The following is a 20,058-nucleotide window of genomic DNA, read 5'->3' as shown; positions in this document are numbered from 1 at the left end:
CTTAGTGTAAGAATCTATTAAGAGGACAATAGATGTATTGAAAATAATAATAAGAAACAATATTGCCAAAATTGCAGGGATAATGGATGTAGAATATATTTAGATAGTATGACAGAAAAATTATCGTCAATTTAGCTTGCCATTTCCCTTCTTATTTTATCGAGTAGCAAAGTAGGAAAGAGGATTGTGTAAAAGGGGGGGATGGTGGAGATAGATAAAGGGAAATTTTCTAAATAATATGAAGGGTATAATTTATATGCTAAGCCACTTTATAAGTATCTGGGTGATACACACCTAGAGGACATTTTTAAATACGACTTACATTATCAATTTTGGTTTTCTAAAGTTTCTTTTTATTACAACAGGGAACAATATTTTTATAGAGAAAATTTTTCTTAGGAGGTTAAAGGAACTGTACCCCAAAATAGTTGTAAACCTTCTTGAGACCAATAAGAAGCTTCACTGTTAGATTCAAAAACACTTTAGGGGAACTGAGACAAACAGTTAAACACTATTATTTAGTGGTTTGTCTATGTGTCCTTCAGACTCTCGATTTAAAAAAAAATGTTATTCGTTATCTTTAGATATCCATCGCTTATGATTCCTTTTTAATAACCCTTTATCCCATGATAATGAATGATATATTATGCAGGGAGGGAGGGGACATTAGACTGTAAATTATACTGGTATCAAAAGTTTTCAAAGCATGCTCTATCATTGTTTGGCTTCAAATCGTTTTTGTTTCAATTGTTTAAAGTTGTTTTAAAATCAGTGTCTAAACTATTCAACCAACAAATTCATTTTAAAGAAGTATGTATGTGTGTGTATATAAATAAATCGTCCATCATCTTATCCTTTTAGACCCAAGTAACCAGTATACATTATTAAGGAAAATATTGATGTACAATTATTAGTGAGGGTGCTACAATAATCATTTCTGCTGTATTTAATCTTTTTACCACCTTCAAATAATTCGTCTGTATGTGTAGAACACAAAAAAATGTTTTGCAATTGGACAAAGCCCATATTATCCTGTTGTGACGTCATTAATTTCAGGAAAGGGAAAGGAGAACCCCATTTCCCACATCTCCTTCGAAGAGATTCTCTTCCCCTCTTCCCTTCTCCTAACCCGAGATTTATGACGTCACAACAGGACTATATTGGCTTTGTCTGCTATTGGACTTTCCATATTCTCAGGTTCACAGAAACGTCAAACAAGGGTAACTTTTTTCTACTTCTCAAAATGATTTAATTAACATTTTATTACTCTTAATCATTCTATCAATTAGGGTAACATGGTGTATGTAAGTCTGCTAAGATTTCATATATTGCTAGGCTGAAAGTTCCATTTTCAGGGAAGTTTTTCATTGGTCTAAACAACCTTAAAAGCTGTTTAGAACGATTTGGCCCCAAAATATTATCAATCACAAAATTTTTTTTTAACAACAAAATCAAGGTCCTTCACTTATCTCAAAAGGATTTGCCACTAGATGCTAGGGGAAAACAACTATTGATAACACAGGAATTAGCTCGACGTACCGTCAACTATTTAAAGTTAAATCATCTGGTAAAGAACCCGCATTTCTAGCAAAAGATTGCTTATTATTACCTACCCCTAGACTCAGTATGGCAGCTGTCCCACTTAAATAAAAAATTGATAGGTCTAGAACCTAATACTAAGATCATGAGGAAAACAGTTTATATTTATCCTATTTCATGTATGTAAATATTAAAATTCTCAATTTTAATTGGATAATGCAAATAATGTGAATATTAAATATGGATAAATTTAGTAACAGAGTTAGTGAATAGTATCACTACCAGTGGCGTGCCGAGGGTTTTGACAGGGGGTTTGCAAAGGGCACCTTAAAATATTTACTCCCCCCCCCCCAACATATAATCTAACATAAAGTTAATTGAATGGAGGTGTACGTTTTAGGAAAGTGTAATATATAAGGGTGTTATTTTAGTGGATACACCACCTAGTTGTATTTAATCAACAAATTTAAAGTCAAAGAAGCATATTTTGATTGTTGAATTGGTCTGTGGCATGAACTGATCAACTGTTTTGCGGGGGTATGACTTTCTTTTAACTTGACTTGGTTTTTATTTTTTAATGCAATTACATTGAATTGATATTCTTTAAAGTTGTTCCTTTCTTTGGATAAATAGAAATAGAATCTCTGTAAGCATATCTATTCAATTTATGCTGCCTTAAAGTACATGTATAAATATTTTAAAGGCTTATCATTTAAACTTTATTTAACTGAGAAAAATTATTAAATGGTAAATTTAGCTTTATTAAGCTTTTGTAGTAATGGAACCAGTTAATTGGTGCAAATACATAATCAATCCTAAAATAGAAGTAAGTTTTTTGAGGTCTTGCAAACCACTAACCCGATTGAGTTCTCCAATTTTGTTTAGTTTGAATTGATCTTCTTATTGGTTTGTTTTGCAACACCTTTCCTCCACCTTTGAATATATCTCCCCTAGATGCTAGGGGATAAATATTAGAGAAGTATTTTTTAGTTGACACTATGAGCATATATAAATACTATTTTGGTTCTCATTTTACAGATGAAATATTATCATTATCCAAAAGTTTCAAATAGGTCTTTGGCTATAGATCTTTTAGAATTCAGAAGAAATAATGTATAAAGGAGGAAGACAGTAAATTTATTCAAAAATGTTTATCTCTATGGAGATATTGATAGAGAAAACACCAAAGATTAGGAATAAATTGGAGTGATATAAGTTAAAAAGAAATAAAAGAAGATAAAAAGAGAAAAATAAAATAATAGTAAAATAAAATGTTATAACAAAGAAAAAGATAGAAAAAATTTATGTCAGGAAAAGTAAAGAAAGAATACAAACATAATATTTTGTATTTGTGTCACTGATGCAAGGGGGGGGGGGTACTCAAAAGACCATATGAAAGATTATGGGTATTTAGCCCATATATTCAAATTCTAAAGCTTTTCCAAAGTTGCAAAGTATACACTAACAAGGAAATATATTTTCAACTAGAATATCAAACTACAAAATATTACTATCATATCACAGAAACTTTACTTTTATCTACTACAGATACAGATGTAAGCACAGATTTATGGGCATAGTTACTTCTATTTTAAAAAGGGCGACATTTTTCTTAATAAAGGGGGGGGTTTTTAATGCAACCATCTCGTAATCAGTGAGCAAATGGCACTTAGAATTCGAATTTTGATCTGAAATTTTGCATGAGTAATCCTTGATAGGTCTATTTTCCCTAAATTGAACAAAAAGTTAGAAAAGTAACGACTGGCAGCTGGCAGCTTAGCCGTTTAGCCGTTTTTTGCCTATTTTTAGGGCAAATTCATCATTAATTACGTAGGAATCAACTTTTTAAAACATATTTCTGGTTTAATTCATGTTGAATGATAACAATAACCATTTTTTAAAATTTTTAGTATTAGCTGCTAAACGGCTGAAAACGGCTGGGAGCCGCCAAGAGTATAAAGGGTAGATAGGGCTTGTGACATGTCTAGGGGCAGGTTTCTATGGGTGCTGAGCTCAAAAATGCTACTAAAAATAGTGACAGCCAATCCATATGGCAGCTGGGTAACAGCTGCAGCTCAGCTGCGAGCGGCCAAGAGTAGAATGAGTAGATAGGGATTGTGAAGTTGTGACGTGTCTAGGGGTAAGTTTTTATAGATTCTGAGCTCAAAAATGCTAACAAAAATAGTGGAGGCCTATCCACATGGCAGCTGGGTAATGGACGCAGCTCAGCTGGGTAACGGCCGCAGCTCAGATGAGATAGGCCAAGAGTAGAATGAGTATATGAGGCATGTGACATGTCCAGGATTAGGTTTTTATGGGTGCTGAACTCATAAATGCTTCTAAAAATAGTTTCGGCCAATCCCTATGGCAGTTAAGTAATAGCTGCTGCTCAGCTGCGGGCGGCTAAGAGTAGAATGTGTACATAGGGCATGTGACATGTCTGGGGGTAGGTTTTCATGGGTGCTGAGCTCAAAAATGCTACCAAAAATAGTGGCGCCCCATCCATATGGCAGCTGAGTAACAGCTGCGAGTGGCCAAGAGTAGAATGAGTAGATAAGGCTTGTGATGTGTCTAGGGGTAGGTTTTCATGGGTGCTTAGCTCAAAAATGGTACCAAAAATAGTGGCGACCCATCCACATTGCAGCTGGGTAACAGTTGCAGCTCAGCTGCGCGCCACCAAGAGTATAATGAGTAGATAGAGCTTATGATGTGTGTCGGGGTAGGATTTTATGGGTGTTGAGCTCAAATATGCTACTAAAAATAGTGGCAACCAATCCATATATGGCAGCTGAGTAACAGCTACAGCTCAGCTAGGAGCAGCTAAGAGTAGAATGAGTAGATAGGGCTTGTGATGTGTCTAAGGGTGGGTTTTTATGAGTGCTGAGTTCAAAATGCTACCAAAAATAGTGGTGACCCATCCATGTGGCAGCTGGGTAATGGCGGCAGCTCAGCTGGGAGCGGCCAAAAGTAGAATGAGTACATAGGGCTTGTGACGTGTCCAGGGGGAGGTATTTATGAGTGCTGAGCTCAAAAATACTACCAATAATAGTGGCGGCTCATTCATATGGCAGCTGGGTAACAGCTACAGCCCACAAGCCCTATCTACTCATTCTACTCTTAGCCTCCCCCAGCTGAGCTGCAGCCGTTACCCAGCTGCCATATGGATGGGTCGCCACTATTTTTGGGAGCATTTTTGAGCTCAGTACCCATAAAAACTTACCCCAAGACATGTCACAAGCCCTATGTACTCATTTTACTCTTGGCCACTCCCATCTGAGCTGCAGCTGTTGCTCAGATGTCATATAGATTGGCCGCCACTATTTTTGATACCATTTTTGAGCTCAGCACCGATAAAAACCTACCCCTAGACACGTCATAAGCCCCATCTACTCATTCTACTCTTGACCGCTTGCAGCTGAGCAGCAGCTGTTACCCAGCTGCCATATGTATTGGCCGCCACTATTTTTGGTAGTATATTTGAGCTCAGCACCCATAAAAACCTAACCCTGGACATGTGACATGCCCTATGTACTTATTCTACTCTTGAACTCTCCCAGCTGAGCTGCCGCCGATACCCAGCTGCCACATGGATGGGCCACCACTATTTTTGGTAGCATTTTTGAGCTCAGCACCCATAAAAACCTACCCCTAGACACGTCACAAGCCCTATCTACTCATTCTACTTTTGGCCGCTCGCAGCTGAGCTGCAGCTGTTACCCAGCTGCCATATGGATTGGCCGTCACTATTTTTAGTAGTATTTTTGAGCTCAGCACCAATAAAAACCTACCCCTAGACATGTCACAAGCCCTATCTACTCTTTATACTCTTGGCCGCTCCCAGCCATTTTCAGCCGGTTCTAGCCGTTTAGCAGCTGGTACTAGAAATTTAAAAAATGGTTATTGCTATCATTTAATATGAATTAAACCAAAACTATGTTTTAAAAAGTTGATTCCTACGTAAATAATGATGAATTTGCCCTAAAAATAGGCCAAAAACGGCTAAACGGCTGAGCTGCAGCCGCCAGCCGTTACTTTTCCAACTTTTTGTTCGATTTAGGGAAAATAGACCTACCAAGGATTACCCATGCAAAATTTCAGCTCGAAATTCTAATTCTAAGTGCCATTTGCTCACTGATTACGAGATGGTTGCATTAAAAAACCCCCCCTTATAAAACAAATGTCATAAAACCAACACAATTCAACTAGAATATGAAATTATTTTAGACAATACACCTTGAAAAAAAAACAGTGGTTATCGGCATTCATGTCCCATTTTTTTATTTCTTAGTTATTTCTTTTTACATTTTTGGAATGTTTGAAATAAATACATAGGTTAATTCAAGCTTTTCATTAAAACTAGGCAAACTAGTTTTCATCAAGGAGCATTTTCAACAGATCAATTCTGTAGACTGTATACTTTAGGAATTCTACATGTAGCTACATAAAATATATGTTGTGTTTATGATTTATTAGCATTTTTTCTCTACTATATCTTACTTTTACTCTTATATTTGTGGCAGAATGTTAGTACGGACAATTTAACAATTATAAAATGAGAAAATAATGCCTAATAGTCCAATATTTTGATAGGCAATACAGTTTTTAAAATAATCGGATTTTCAATGATCGTAAGTTTTAATTTAATGATATTATGATTACAATCGCCTTAAAAAAATTACAAGGTACAGCAATAGGCATGGCAAGATTTATTTTTATGTAAAAATAACAGGATGTGTATTTGTCTCTTTGAGACTTTATGTTTAGACCATAATACTCCGAAAATGCTGCCCTTTTCATTTAAGCTTTTTCAGGTGATTTTTTTCATATCTATTTTTGGAAAAGATAAATTGTCTAAAGAAAAATCCACTAAAGATATTTTTTAAATAAAAAATAAATGTTTTGGTCCTCTTCCTTAAAGAGATACCACCACCTCTCAACACCAATTTTTTTTGTATTCATTCTTCAACGACAAAAAAGTTAAGCAGTTTATTTTCCACCTCCTATTCCTAAAACGAAGCCACAAATAATTTTATTTGCCAGACAAAATTTTGTTGTACTTTTGACAATGGGTAAAAATGTCATCTTAAAAATAAAATGTTACAACTTTTTCCAAAGCAAAAAGTAAAATGTTTATTTTTATTAAATATTTTACAGCAAATATTTGAGCATTGCGAAAATAAAAACATTACCTAACAAAAATAATAAAACAAATTTAGCTGATATTGAATACTTATTACAAACTAAGTGAGGTTTTATTATGACGGTTAAAACAAAGTACAAACTTAATATTCAGGTACATCCGTTTGGCAACTTTCTGTCGAGAGAAAAAAAACTTCGTCCTACTTTGTAAATCCGACTTGATACATTTTTGAAGCTATAGTTTTAAATGTACTTAATAGGGAAAAAATAGTATTTTTTTGTTAAAAGAAAAGGAACACATATGCAATTTCTGTTACTCAGATATTTTTGTCCAAAAAATACGTTGCTATTCTGTGAAAAAAAGTTTTACCAAAAGAAAACTAAACACTTTGAAGAAAAGTGAAGTTTTTGTTTCAGAAGTTTTTCACTTAAGAATGGGGAACAATTTTCAAAGTATTCTAAAATCTAAACTATTTTGGTCACTTTGAAGGTGTAACTTTTACTTAACCCTTACAGATCGGGGGGGGGGGCTCCAAGAGCCCCCCCCCCCTCTAGTTTTTTCAATCTAATTTTTTTTGTAGGTAAGATGGAGAGCTGTAACTTCATGACTTTTTAAGTTTAGTAATTATACGTCGGCAAGAGTTGATTTTATTAGGATATCTGGTCTGTGTCGGTCGTGGTGTCCGGTCAAAGTCGGTTGGGTAGCAAAAAAAATTAGAAAAAATTCTAAATAAATCTTAATTTCTACATTATGACTTTTGTGTATAAGGTAATAACCTAAAGTTTTTTTGGTGAATACTTAGATATCAATGACCTTCTGACCGACTTTATGACCGATTTTTGTCCGGCTTTTACTACAGACATATATCATATATCGTGGCTTCTATTACAGCTAGAGACCTATATTTTTTTTTGGTAAATCCTTGGGCAATAATAAACAGATAAAAATATTAATTTGCGCCGCCAACCGCCGTTTTACCGCCGTAACCGCCGAAAATGGCGGTTTCCGTTATTTGCCGTTTTTCGGCGATGATCAGAAAAAGTAATTTTTTTGTTATGAAAAATAAAAAATCGTCCTAAAATTTGGTCATCCTAGCTGCAAAATTGGCCGCTCTACAGCTGTTTTAAAATTTAGCGGCTGGCCGCTAAAAAGCGGCTAAGGAGCGGTCTGACTGCTAAGACTAGAAAAAGTAATTTTCTCTAAAAATACACATGAACCACCAGAAAAAAATTTTACGTCTTTATCTGTACCAGGAGCCGAGATAGAGGGGGGGGGCTCTTGGAGCCCCCCCCCCCCCCCGATCCATTAAGGTGGGAATTGGGGCCCGATCTGTAAGGGTTAAGTTATGTTGTCTGTCTATTCATACCTCTCGCTGTATAGCTATTTATCAAATATAAAACAAATGAAAAGCAGAGTTAAATTTATCTAGTTGATTTAAATTACATTAACGACAGAGAGACTGTCCTATAATTAAAATCAACATTTGAGGGTGTCTCCAATATCTGTATTGCCACCAATCGTCAATTAATTCAGCGGTTACCAAGATCTTAAATCTTAGACGGACAGATATAGTTTTACTTTCTTATTATAGATAAAAGCTTTTTCATTGAAATTTGATGTGCATAAAAATGATGTTATGAAGCTAGTGAGTATAATTAATCACATCTCTTGAGGAATATTATTATCATTATCAGGGCTTGGCAGCTGCACGTCAGCCAGCTATATACCGTAGAAAAGCCGCCGTTTAAAAAAAAACATAAATTAGTTGCATGGTCTATAAAATCGAAATCCATATAGGTCAAGTAATTTTCTTAAGCATCCAAGCGGGTTTTGATTAAAACTAGCATTTGATAAGCGACTAACTTCCTTAAAAAAATTTCAATTACAAAATAGCTTTTCACTTGTTTTTAGCTTTGTATTGCCTATCCATTAACCCCTGATTTTGACCATATTATTTAAAGGTATTGTGCGTTAATAAACTTATTTTCTGCTTGAGAATACTTGAACAAACTTACTCAATTTATCATACATCAATAATAGCAAAAAACGGGGCATATGTAATGCATATTATGTATGAGAGCCTTGAAAGATAGGGTAAACAAGGGTAAATCGGTTAAGAAATTTAATTTAATTCATTGTTTTTTTAGCTCAGCTTTATTTATGTCTTAGATGATTTGGTGCTTGCCCTTAAAATGTCTACTAAACACAGAACTCCTCCCCTTATAAGGGGGCTGGTATTCTTTTTTACTGTTGTTGTTTGTAGCCAGGTCAGGAAGCAGATAAATTTAGTTACAATAGTCCAAGAAATTCTGCGCTCTTTTTGGGCTGCGTCCAGAGGTCAATTGGTGATAAAATAGTGGGTTTGAAAGTACAGTTAAAAAGATGCTCAGTTGTGTGGTCCGCTATGTTACAGTCTGGGCATCGTATGCTCTTTGAAGTGTCGAATCTTGAAATTGTTGACTGCAGAAAAGTGCTGTATCCTGATCTTAATTGGGCTAGTGTGCTCCTCGTCTGTCTTGAAAGTGTTTTTTCTTCCTGAATATTAATTGCAGGGGGTCGTGTATTTAAAACTTTATTTACAGGATACTTATTTCTGCAGTCTCTGTGAGCATCGTCATGGATCTTCTTTAGTCTCTTCTTGTAGTTCTGTTCGACCAGTGGACCATCTCTGAGGTAGGGTTCCACATGAGGGAGGTGGTTGATGATGGTGTTCCTCATGTTCCTGGGCATGGATGGTTTATGCAGCAGGTGATGATTAGGATGAATTGGGCGGTGCATGGAGAGTAGGTACTGGTTGGTAAGCATATCATTGTGTTCCTTCACCGGGAGAAGGTTAGTTTCTTGGTGAAGGTGGCTGACCTGGGTCAGCTTGATGCAACCAGTTGCTACTCTCAGAGCGTTGTTCTGTGCTCTTTGCAACTCGCTCCAATTCGTTGCGCTCAGAGATGGTGTCCAAACCGGTGCCCCATAGTTTAGAACTGATCTTCCTATGGCCTTGTAAGTGTTTACAATCGTCTCCTTTGACTTACCCCAGTCAGTCCCTGACAAGCACTTCAGCACGTTGTTGCGCTGGGTCACGTTCTTCTTGGTGGCGATGGCGTGCTGCCCGAAGTTGAGCATCGGGTCGAAGGTGACTCCAAGGATCTTAGGGTGCTTGACAGTCGGCACATCTTTGCCCTTGATGATGATGGGTAGGGTCGTGCTTACTTCATTGCTGAAGGTTGTGAAGATGGTTGCTGTGGATTTCTCCGGAGAGATTTCCAGACTGCGTTCCTTGAACCAGTTGACAAGTTGGTCAAGGTAGGGGTTGATTTCATGACAAATTTTGTCAATAGTCGGCCCCGAGTTGAGTACCTGGCAGTCATCAGCATAGGATATTAGTTTGATGTTACCGGGTGGTGCTGGTAGGGTTCTCATGTAGAGGTTGAAAAGGAGTGGTGACAGTACTCCTCCCTGAGGTACTCCTTGTCTGACTACCCTGTATTTACTCTTGCAGTTGCGGAAGACAGTATATTGCTGTCTGCCACGGAGGTAGCTGCAGAGAAACTTGATGAGGGTGTCGGACAACTCGAGGTGCAGGATATCTTTCAGAAGAAGCTCGTGGTCAACAGTGTCGAATGCTTTGGAGAGGTCAATGGCAACAAGGATGGTGCGGTGACAGGGTTTCTTCCTGTTGAGGTTGCTTGCGATGTGGTGGTTAACTTCCTGAAGAGCGCTCACTGTTGATCTGTGCTTTCTGAAGCCATGTTGATGATCCTGCAGGTCTACAGCTGCTGAGACTTCTGGGAGGATGAGTTTTTCCAGGATTTTAGCAGCTGGAGACAGGAGAGAGATGGGCCGATAGGATTTACCTTCATCAATCGACTTTCCCGGTTTGAGAAGCGGGATGATCTTGCCTACTTTCCAGATGGATGGAATGATGGATGTGTTGATGGCGATGTTAATGAGTGTGGCAAGATATTCTATACCCTTGTCTCCAAGGTGTTTGAGCATGATGGGAGAGATACCATCAGGTCCGCTTGCCTTGGAGTTCTTAGAGGTTTTAATTGCCTCTTTGACCTGTTGGGGGGTATAGTTGTACATCTTATCAGCCTTCTTCCGTTTTATGTGTCTGATGGTCTGACGGAATTGTTTTGATGGTCTTTTAGGGGCTGATGGTGTGTATTGTCGATTGAGGAGGTTTACAATCTTCCCATTTGCTGAGATGATCCTACCATTGAATTTGATGGCAGTGTTGGTAGGCGTTTTTTGAGGTTGACAGATGCCTTTTATAGTTTTCCAGTACTTCTGAGATCCTGCTTCACATTTTTTGAGATGTTCTTGCCATTGTGATTTTCGATGTTCGTTGATCTCATTTCTTATTTCCTTGTTGAGAAGTTGGTAACGTTCACTATCAGGTTGTTGCACCCGGAGCCTGTCTCGTTCGTTGATTTTATTGACGGTGCTTGAGGGGATGTTGTGGTGAACGTTAACAATACGACCTTTAGGAATGAACTTTTTGGCCGCAGCATTCATGATTTTCCTGAATGCCTTCTCTCCCCTGATGGGGGTTGGGAGTCTGGAAAACTTTTTCTCAGCAAAAGAGGTGAAACCAGTCCAATCAGCTTTGGCAAAGTTAATGTAAACTTTGTCGGCAGACTTGGAGGTGTTTATGTCTGCCTTTAGCTTGATTATTAATGGTAGATGGTCAGAATTTAGACTGGATTTCACTGTCCAGGATGTATATGGCAGTATTGATGGTGTTGCCAATGTGATGTCAGGGGAGCTTTGATTCTGGCTGGTGACTCTTGTGTCTAGATCTTCGTTCAGAATACCTAGGTCTGAGTCAGAGATCTCGTCAGCCAGTTTCCTTCCTCTGGCATCCTCCTCTCCTTTGGAGAACCAGTTGGCATGGTGGGCGTTGAAGTCGCCGCCTGTGATGGTGTGTTTGTTGCCAGCAGTAAAGGAGAGGATATCCTGGAGTGGAAGATTGGGACCATTTTGACAGCTAGATACTGGAGGGATATAAACATTGTTCAAAGTGATGTTTTCTTTGATCCCTACTATGGATATACTCTGGAGTTCAACATCTTGATGGGTTTTGATGTTGTTGGGGATGTTGTTGGTGTGGAAGGGGATGGTGTCTTTGACAAGGAAGGCTAGGCCTCCACCCTTGTCTCTCTTCCTATCTTCTCTTACCAGAGTGTATCCAGGTGTTGAAAAATCTTTCGATTTATCTGTCAATTTGGTCTCTTGCACCATGGCAACATGAATGTTTTCAGTTGTCATTAGGTGCATCAGTTCTGTGTTCTTGCTCTTGATGCCATTGATGTTGATTTGACATAGGTTTAGTTCAAGTTCGTTGTTGGTGTGTTGTTGCTGTTGTGTTTGAGGAGGTGGGGTAGGAGAAGGAGGGGGGGGGGGGTTTGGATGGGAGTGCAACAGGAGCCTTCCCATTGCTGGCAGGCCTTCCTTTCGCGTAAGGATTTGAAGGGGGAGCATTTAAGGTGAAACCAGGAGGTGCATTTGGAACATTGAACTGAGTAGTGAGCACGGGTGATGTTTTTAGAACACTTTTTTTACTTTTGCCTGACCTCGGCTGGCGGCTATAACCCTGCAAGGCCTTTACCTGCAATGTCCTAATCTAACTAGAAAAACCAATCCGTTATTTTTAATTATATAGGTAGGGGAAGGGAATGAATATGTTTTCTACTAGTTACTTTCAGGGAAACCGTTGATTGTTTTAAGATATTTATCCTAGGGAGAGAGGCTATTATTAATCTAAATAGAATGGCTGGTATTTTTGATTTTGAAGTTTTTTTGCCAGATTGAAATGTCATTGCTTAAAAATACAAAGATGGACAAATCAATTAATTTTAGGCTGTAAGATAATTTTACCTGTGATTTTCTTCTGGAAGCACCAATAACAAAATCAGCTTCTCTGCCATCGTTGTCTTTTCCCACTGTGTCATCAATACACTTTTGTTTCTCTAGCTCCGCATAATACCATAGTAGCTGGTTCATACCTATTTATAATTAATATCCAGTTATTTGCTACAGCCACAGTGTTGGTTTAATTAAAAATTTAGCTCTACATAATACTTTAGTAGCTGGTTAATCCAGATTTGTGATAAATTTCCATTTTTTATCTTTTGGTTAAAAAACGAATTATTTTATGGATTTTTCTAGAGTTATCAATAGATTAAAAATGCTAGGACAAAATAATAATATCTTTGAAATGAGGACATATAGTATGATAAATGTATTAGAATAAAGAGTAAAAGAATTAGTTAGACCCCGATATATAAAATGGGCAAGCCATTGTATTTTCTTACATACATTAGGTAAACAAACAGACATTTTCTTCTTATTTTCATTCGTAACTATGGAATACCCTACTCTTGTTTTAGTCTTTCCAACAGTGTAATTGTTTCTACACCACTTATGGATGTTGTCATTCATGTTTAAAACAATTTTTAATGAGAAAAATAGATCAGCACTCTAATTATAAAAAACTAAAAAGGGGTTACTTTGTACAGAAAATGAAAAGTTTTTTCCAAGGTTTTAAATTAATGACCTAAATAAATTTACTGTCTGATAAAAAAAGGAAGAACAATTAAACCTAATGGGAAAAGCTTTCCTGTGGGTAAACTACTCTAAAACTAGGCTATGTAATTAATAAGTTAATATTAATAATTATAACTTACTTACCACATGAGAAAGCAAAGGTGACAAGAATATAAAGAGTTAACCATTTCATTATATCCATTACCATTCTGCTTAGAGATACCTAGATATAAATATAGATATACATGTATGAACATAAATAGATAGATAGATAGATAGATAGATAGATAGATAGATAGATAGATAGATAGATAGATAGATAGATAGATAGATAGATAGATAGATAGATAGATAGATAGATAGATAGATAGATAGATAGATAGATAGATAGATAGATAGATAGATAGATAGGTAGATAGATAGATAGATAGATAGATAGATAGATAGATAGATAGATAGATAGATAGATAGATAGATATATAGACAGATAGACAGATAGATAGATAGATAGATAGATAGATAGATAGATAGATAGATAGATAGATAGATAGACAGATAGATAGATAGTTAGATAGATAGATAGATATATAGATAATAGATAGAAAGATAGATAGATAATATATACCTGCAATGGACCAAGATGTGGGTTGACTGAGAAAATATAAACCAACTTCAGGGAAGAAAATATATTGGCCGCTGCAAACAAACCCTAGGAAACAAGATGGAGTTGTAAATAGAATATATTGGCCGCTGCAAACAAACCCTAGGAAAAAAGATGGAGTTGTAAGTAGATTATATTCGCCGCTGCAAACAAACCCTAGGAAACAAGATGGAGTTGTAAGTAGAATATATTGGCCGCTGCAAACAAACCTTAGGAAACAAGATGGAGTTGTAAGTAGAATATATTGGCCGCTGCAAACAAACCCTAGGAAACAAGATGGAGTTGTAAGGAGAATATATTGGCCGCTGCAAACAAACCCTAGGAAACAAGATTTAGTTGTAAGTAGAATTTATCACACAAAAAGTAGCTGTCTAATCATTGATAGAAACCATTCAAGTCACTTTTTCCTCTAAAGGTGATTGACATACTGACAAACACTGAAGATTATAGAGTTGCTATGCTATAAAAAAAGAATACTACTCATTTAGAATCTGAAATTACAATTTTAAATTAAAAAGGGCAGACTTTTCAGATAAAACTTTGTATACTACATTAATTGTAAACGTGAATTACATAAAGATAGTCTACAAGTTCAAGGGAAAACATTAGAAAGGTAAAAATTAGCTATAAAACAGCAAATTACGCCTAAAAAGCAACAGAAAATTTTATTTTTTAAATTTTTGGTAGAATAACATACTCAAACTGATCATCGATCTACTTGATGAAAGTCGATTCCAAGGATATGACAATGAAAGTTAAAATTTAAAAGTTAAAATTTATTGGTAGTCAAGACACATTTTCTTTGTACCTTACCTTTACAATTTAAAATAACCAATTTACGGGATGAACCCCAAACTGTCCCACTTTGAGAAAGACGATTCCAGTGACGTCATATACGTTTCGTGAAAGAAAAAGGGAAGGGGGGAAGACAATCTTTTCAAAAGAGATGGGAGGAAAGGGAAGAGATTTTCTTCCCCCCTTCCCTAAACGTATATGACATCGCTGGAATCGTCTATCTCAAAGTTGGACAGTTTGGGGTTCGTGAATTTACGGCAGTATTACTTTAAAAACTTTTAAATTTTATCCGGGCGCTACAAACTTTCATTACCTTAAATTTTCAACAAATAATTTGAAGTTGTAATTTCCTTTATAAGCTTACTAGCGGCTTCGCCCCTAGCCTCTAGGGGCTTTGCCCCAAGAGGTGATAAAAAAATTAAGGCGAAATTCTTTAAAGGACCAAGAAAATCTTCTACAAAACATAAAGGACCAAGGAAATCTTCTACAAAACATAAAGGACCAAGGAAATCTTCAGAAAAAAAATGGGGGGGGGATTTTTTTTATTTTTGGGGGGTTGGGGGTGTCCCACCCCCCAAGAAAATAGCTTAAAACCACCACAGGACCAATAGGTATATACCCTGAAGAGTAGAATCCGATCGGTTCAGTGGTTACCAAGATTATAAGGGACAGACAGACGGACAGACAGACATCGTTCTACTTTGTATTATAGATGATAAAAGTATCATATGCATTCCAATGTCCGTTCACTCTGTGGTTTAATATACACTTAATATATAATTAATTCCTCGAACATTTTAAATATTAAAAATCATAGGAGAACCCAGTAATAGTGTCGGACTAATTATGACGTCAAAAAAAATTAGCCAATGAGAGGCCATTATTCACCAATGGTAAAATTTATAGTGGCCTCTCATTGGCTAATTATTTTTACGTCATAATCAGTCCGACACTTTTACTGGGTTCATCATAGGAATACATATTATGTTTATCAAACACTTTGGCAAGTTCAAACTGTCTAAAATGAACAAATTTGTTTAAAAAGATCCTAGAATGTCTGTTTGTTTAAAAATAAATTTTTTTTTAGCCAGCTTTAATTTGTGCTATTTTTTTTCTTAATAAATACCCCAACCCCCACCAAATTTTACATACATTCAAAATTTTTACATCATTGTAGCGTTTAGAACTTGTTTAAACGTCCGATTAGTAAACATCATTATTTAGTTATCAACCCGTTTAATAGTAATCCTTGGTATAACTGGCCTGTAATTATTGTCTATAAACTTTTTTGTACTAGTAAAGTTTTTTTAAAGCAAAACTTTTTTACATTTATTCAATGTTCGAATCTCAAGTAAACTTGCAAAGAAATTTATAAAAGAAAAGCTTTTCTTTATTGATAGTGTTTTGTCTTAAGTTAGTAAATGTTAATATAGTTCAATCGATTTAAATACTTGGAAAATTAAAATTTTACGATAATGTCAAATTAAATTATATTTGTATCTTCTATTAATTTAAACTTTGAACTGAATTTATTCTTGGTTTTATCCCAAAAGGGTAATTAAAGTCATTATAAAAAGAAAAAACTGTTAGCTTGAGATAAGTTCTAGGTTGGCTTTAAAAGTACTTAAAGCTATTAAACAAAAAAAAACAGAAATTGTTAAATTTACAGATCTGAAAGGATACAACTATTGACGATAAATCTATGTAGGTTCCGATTATGTTAAACAAAATTACTACTCTAAAGATTCAAATTTGAAATTTAATCAAGATTTGTAACAGTAGACTGGGATAATTAAATAATACGTTGCTTTGGTACTTATCATAAAAAATGGTTTAAGAAACATTGAGTCAATTTACATTTTTAAATAGTTACTAACCTCAGATATAAGTGTAGGGTCCCAGGCATCCCAATCTTCTCGAGGTATAACCACTGTATTAATTCCTATTCATATTTGCATTCTTTCTTCCTTGTTTAAAAAAATAGAATAGTATTTTTATTTACATATTTTTGTATAAAATTTTAAACTTAGCTTTTTGCTTAGCTAATTGTATTTTTAAATTCCTTTACAATGAAAATTATGCAACCTAAGTTTCGAGTTATTTTGAAATATAAAATGTTAAGCAAATATAATAGTTTGAGATAAATTTACTTTTAATATTTAATGTTGCCTCTTCAAGTTAGAAAAGTATAAACTGTGGGTATAAACTAAAGAATAAACTTTTTTTTGGGATAGCTAGAAGATACAATTACAAAAAAAAATTAACAAAATTAAATAAAAATATTAATATCGGTGGACCAAAATGGTTTTCAATTACAGTGAAGTCCAAAAATATTTATAAAAAGGCAAAACATGAAAGAAAAAATAAAGAAAGCAAAAAGTACTTCTATTAGCCATTACATAAAATGTTATTATTCAGGGAAAGTTACAAGTATTATAAAAAAATAAATCGATGCTTTAGCTTGATTGTCGATTGTCTGGTATAAGCCTGTAATTAACGTGTCATACTAGAGTCCAACGGTTTATATTGCTGCAATTTTAGACTAGTGACAATAGAAGAATGTCTTCCAATTATAATAACATGCGCAAGACACTTATATTCAGTTAGGGTGCCCAGATTAATGTCGTGCCATCAAAGTTTTATGCAGGGCTAACCAGACCTAAAAAAATAATTTATTGAACTTAACCTACCCTACCCAATAGCTAAAATTGTAGGGAAAGCTGGGAACTAAAGGGATAAGAAAATGGACAATGAATTGATGTACATCTCTAAATTACCCCGTCTGTAGATTAAAACTATTGGTTAAAAGGTTTTGATACTTTCAGTTTGTATCAACCAATCCCATCCTTCCATGAGGAAAAAGGCAAATTTTGCTGTATGAATACATATTCTGTTTTTATAGGTTGTATAGCCTGTTCTAATATTATTTCCAGAATAATTATACTTCTCTCTGTTTATTATTTAACGTAATGAAAAAAAGAGGAAAAGTGAACAATATTAATGTAATTCTTTTTCAATTAGTTGAAAATTTTCTTTAGATAAAATTTTTATTTTCTCCTGAATCATTTACATGGATATCTAATTAGAGGTTGTCTTAATAATTCGCCTAAATATCTAACTATGTGTTAATTAAAAACAAACTTATCCCCAGGAGAGAGGAAACATCTTTGAATTATAATTAATCTTAAAATTATAATTTCTATAATACAAAGTAATCAATAAACTATTCTCATATTCGTGGCATAAAACCTTTTGGGACATAATTGATTCAAAGCTTCTAACTAATAATATTTATCTATGCATGGGTAAATTTGTTTATCAACATTGGGGTTTGTCTTATTGTCGAATAAATGTCCTTATTATGATGAGAAAATGTAGAAGAAAAAATTTCCTAATTCTTGTTCTCTCTGGACCTAAAAAAGAAAAAAGATATTAACATGTATCACAACAAAATCAGTTTTTTTGTACAAATTCTTTTGTAACTTCTTTTTAACAGTGTAGCTAATCTGTTGATGACTGTGTCTGTCTGTTCAATTCATCCTTTAATCTTAATTTTCTAGCATTCTTAGACCACAAGAATGTTTATGTTAAAAAATATGATTTTAGTATTTGTTGTCGATTTAGCTTTAGCAGAAAAGATAAAGAAAGCCCTCGACAATAAGTATTAAAGTAACATAGTGACCAACAGATCATCCAACTTATAAAGTATCCGCACTATTAAATTATGAAAATACTCACATCATAATAAGCAGTAACTCTTAAGGCAATTGTAGCAATATATAATGAATTTGTTACAAAATCTACTACGTTCCACATATCACTGAAGTAAAACCACTCTTTTAATCTCTTTAGTGAATGTTGAGACAGGACAATAAAAACAACGATTCCGTCACATTTTAAAATATAAATTGCTTATAATTGTGATAACCCTTCAGTTACTTAAAATAAAATAAATAGCCTTATAATAAAGTAACAGTATGTCTTTCTGTACCAAGGGATCTCGCTAACCGCTGAACCGATCGGGTTCTCCTTAACAGGGTAGCTTCTCATAGATTCCGGGACGGTTTATAACCATTTTGGAGGTAGATACCACCACCCTCCCAAGAGAAATCAAATCACAAAAAAATTTACGTACATACTTGAACGCAACATAGACATGTTATTTAAAAAAACAAACATTTACAGTGTCTCTAGAGGCCTCTATGGGCGTAGCCGCTACTACTTCAATAAAGCATACAGAAAAACAGTAAAATTGACTAAAACAACACTTTTATTACTATCAACATTTTGTAATTATTTGTAGTGATTTATTCCATACATTAACCAGATACTAAAACAGATTTTCGGTGATTTTCCATAGTGGATAAATCGAGCACCAAATAAACCCCTCAACAAAACAATTATGACATTTTTAATTTGATATAGTAACTAAATAGAAAACAACTTAACATCTAAATATAATCAATTACGCACCCATTGTTCCACTAAAATCCAAAAGACATTTACATGAAAATGACCCAAATGACTCAGCTTAAAAGAGTGATTCTCTTTCCTAATATACTCTTTGGGTCCATTATCCCATAGCTGTTTTATCTCATTCCAGATTAAACCTAAATAGAAGTAATATTTATTATTGTATTATAGGTAGCTTTCCGTGGATAGTAAAATGAAAAGTTTAAAACAAGTTTTGTTAGCCCCAAGGACGCGAAGGCCCGTGCTAACAAAACTTAATTTTATGATTTTATTTTAATATTCGTGGAATATTGTCTCTAATATGATGCAATACATGAATTTTCAGTATGGCTGAGAACCGGTTCTAATCCAGCGGATATTAATCGGTTTCGAAACCATACTAGAACATATATCATTTATATGTAATTTACTTTTGTGAGGGGTGGATATTACATCAAAATAAATAAGAAAAAAAAAACAATAACATACATCTTATTAGTTTATGATTTTTTATATAAAATGAAGAAAAGGATCATGGAAAGAAAACGAAGTTGCGGGTTTCGTCGTATTTTCTGTTATTTCTAGCTCTTCGGGGCAATCATTAGCATATACTTAACCTAACCTAACTGAAAATAACCTTTCAAAAGCGTTGAAGCCCGCAACTTCGTTTTCTTTCCATGACCCGAAGAAAAAAGTAATAAATGTAAATTTAGACTGTTGATGGAAACATTTATACAAACAAGGTAGGAAGTCTGTTTGTTTGTACCGAAAAATCTCGATAACAACTTACAGATCAGGGACAAGAATTTAATAATTATAAGGACGGTTCCATCACCGGCCTATCGAAAGAAATAACTCTTAAAAAAATTACACCCAAAACAATATTCCTTATTATTCTTTTTAAAACTAGAATGAAGTGGAGTAT

At 34.9% G+C, this 20,058-nt stretch overlaps 1 protein-coding gene across 1 annotated transcript in view; it reads right to left on the bottom strand.

Moving 5' to 3' along the window:
- The window catches only part of Trpgamma (Transient receptor potential cation channel gamma), a 121,364-nt gene that overhangs the window by 44,537 nt on the left and 56,769 nt on the right, over positions 1-20,058 (bottom strand). The window contains 6 exon segments of the mRNA XM_080160558.1: positions 12,557-12,684; positions 13,370-13,448; positions 13,851-13,934; positions 16,559-16,644; positions 18,416-18,503; positions 19,236-19,291. Of these exon segments, the coding sequence (XP_080016684.1) occupies positions 12,557-12,684; positions 13,370-13,448; positions 13,851-13,934; positions 16,559-16,644; positions 18,416-18,503; positions 19,236-19,291 (521 nt within the window).

Source organism: Acartia tonsa, chromosome 5 (genome assembly GCF_053477335.1).
Source record: "Acartia tonsa isolate MP-2025a chromosome 5, ASM5347733v1, whole genome shotgun sequence".
NCBI lineage: Eukaryota > Metazoa > Arthropoda > Copepoda > Calanoida > Acartiidae > Acartia > Acartia tonsa.
Note: the sequence above shows the minus strand (reverse complement) of the source record. Positions and strands in the feature narration are given on the sequence as shown.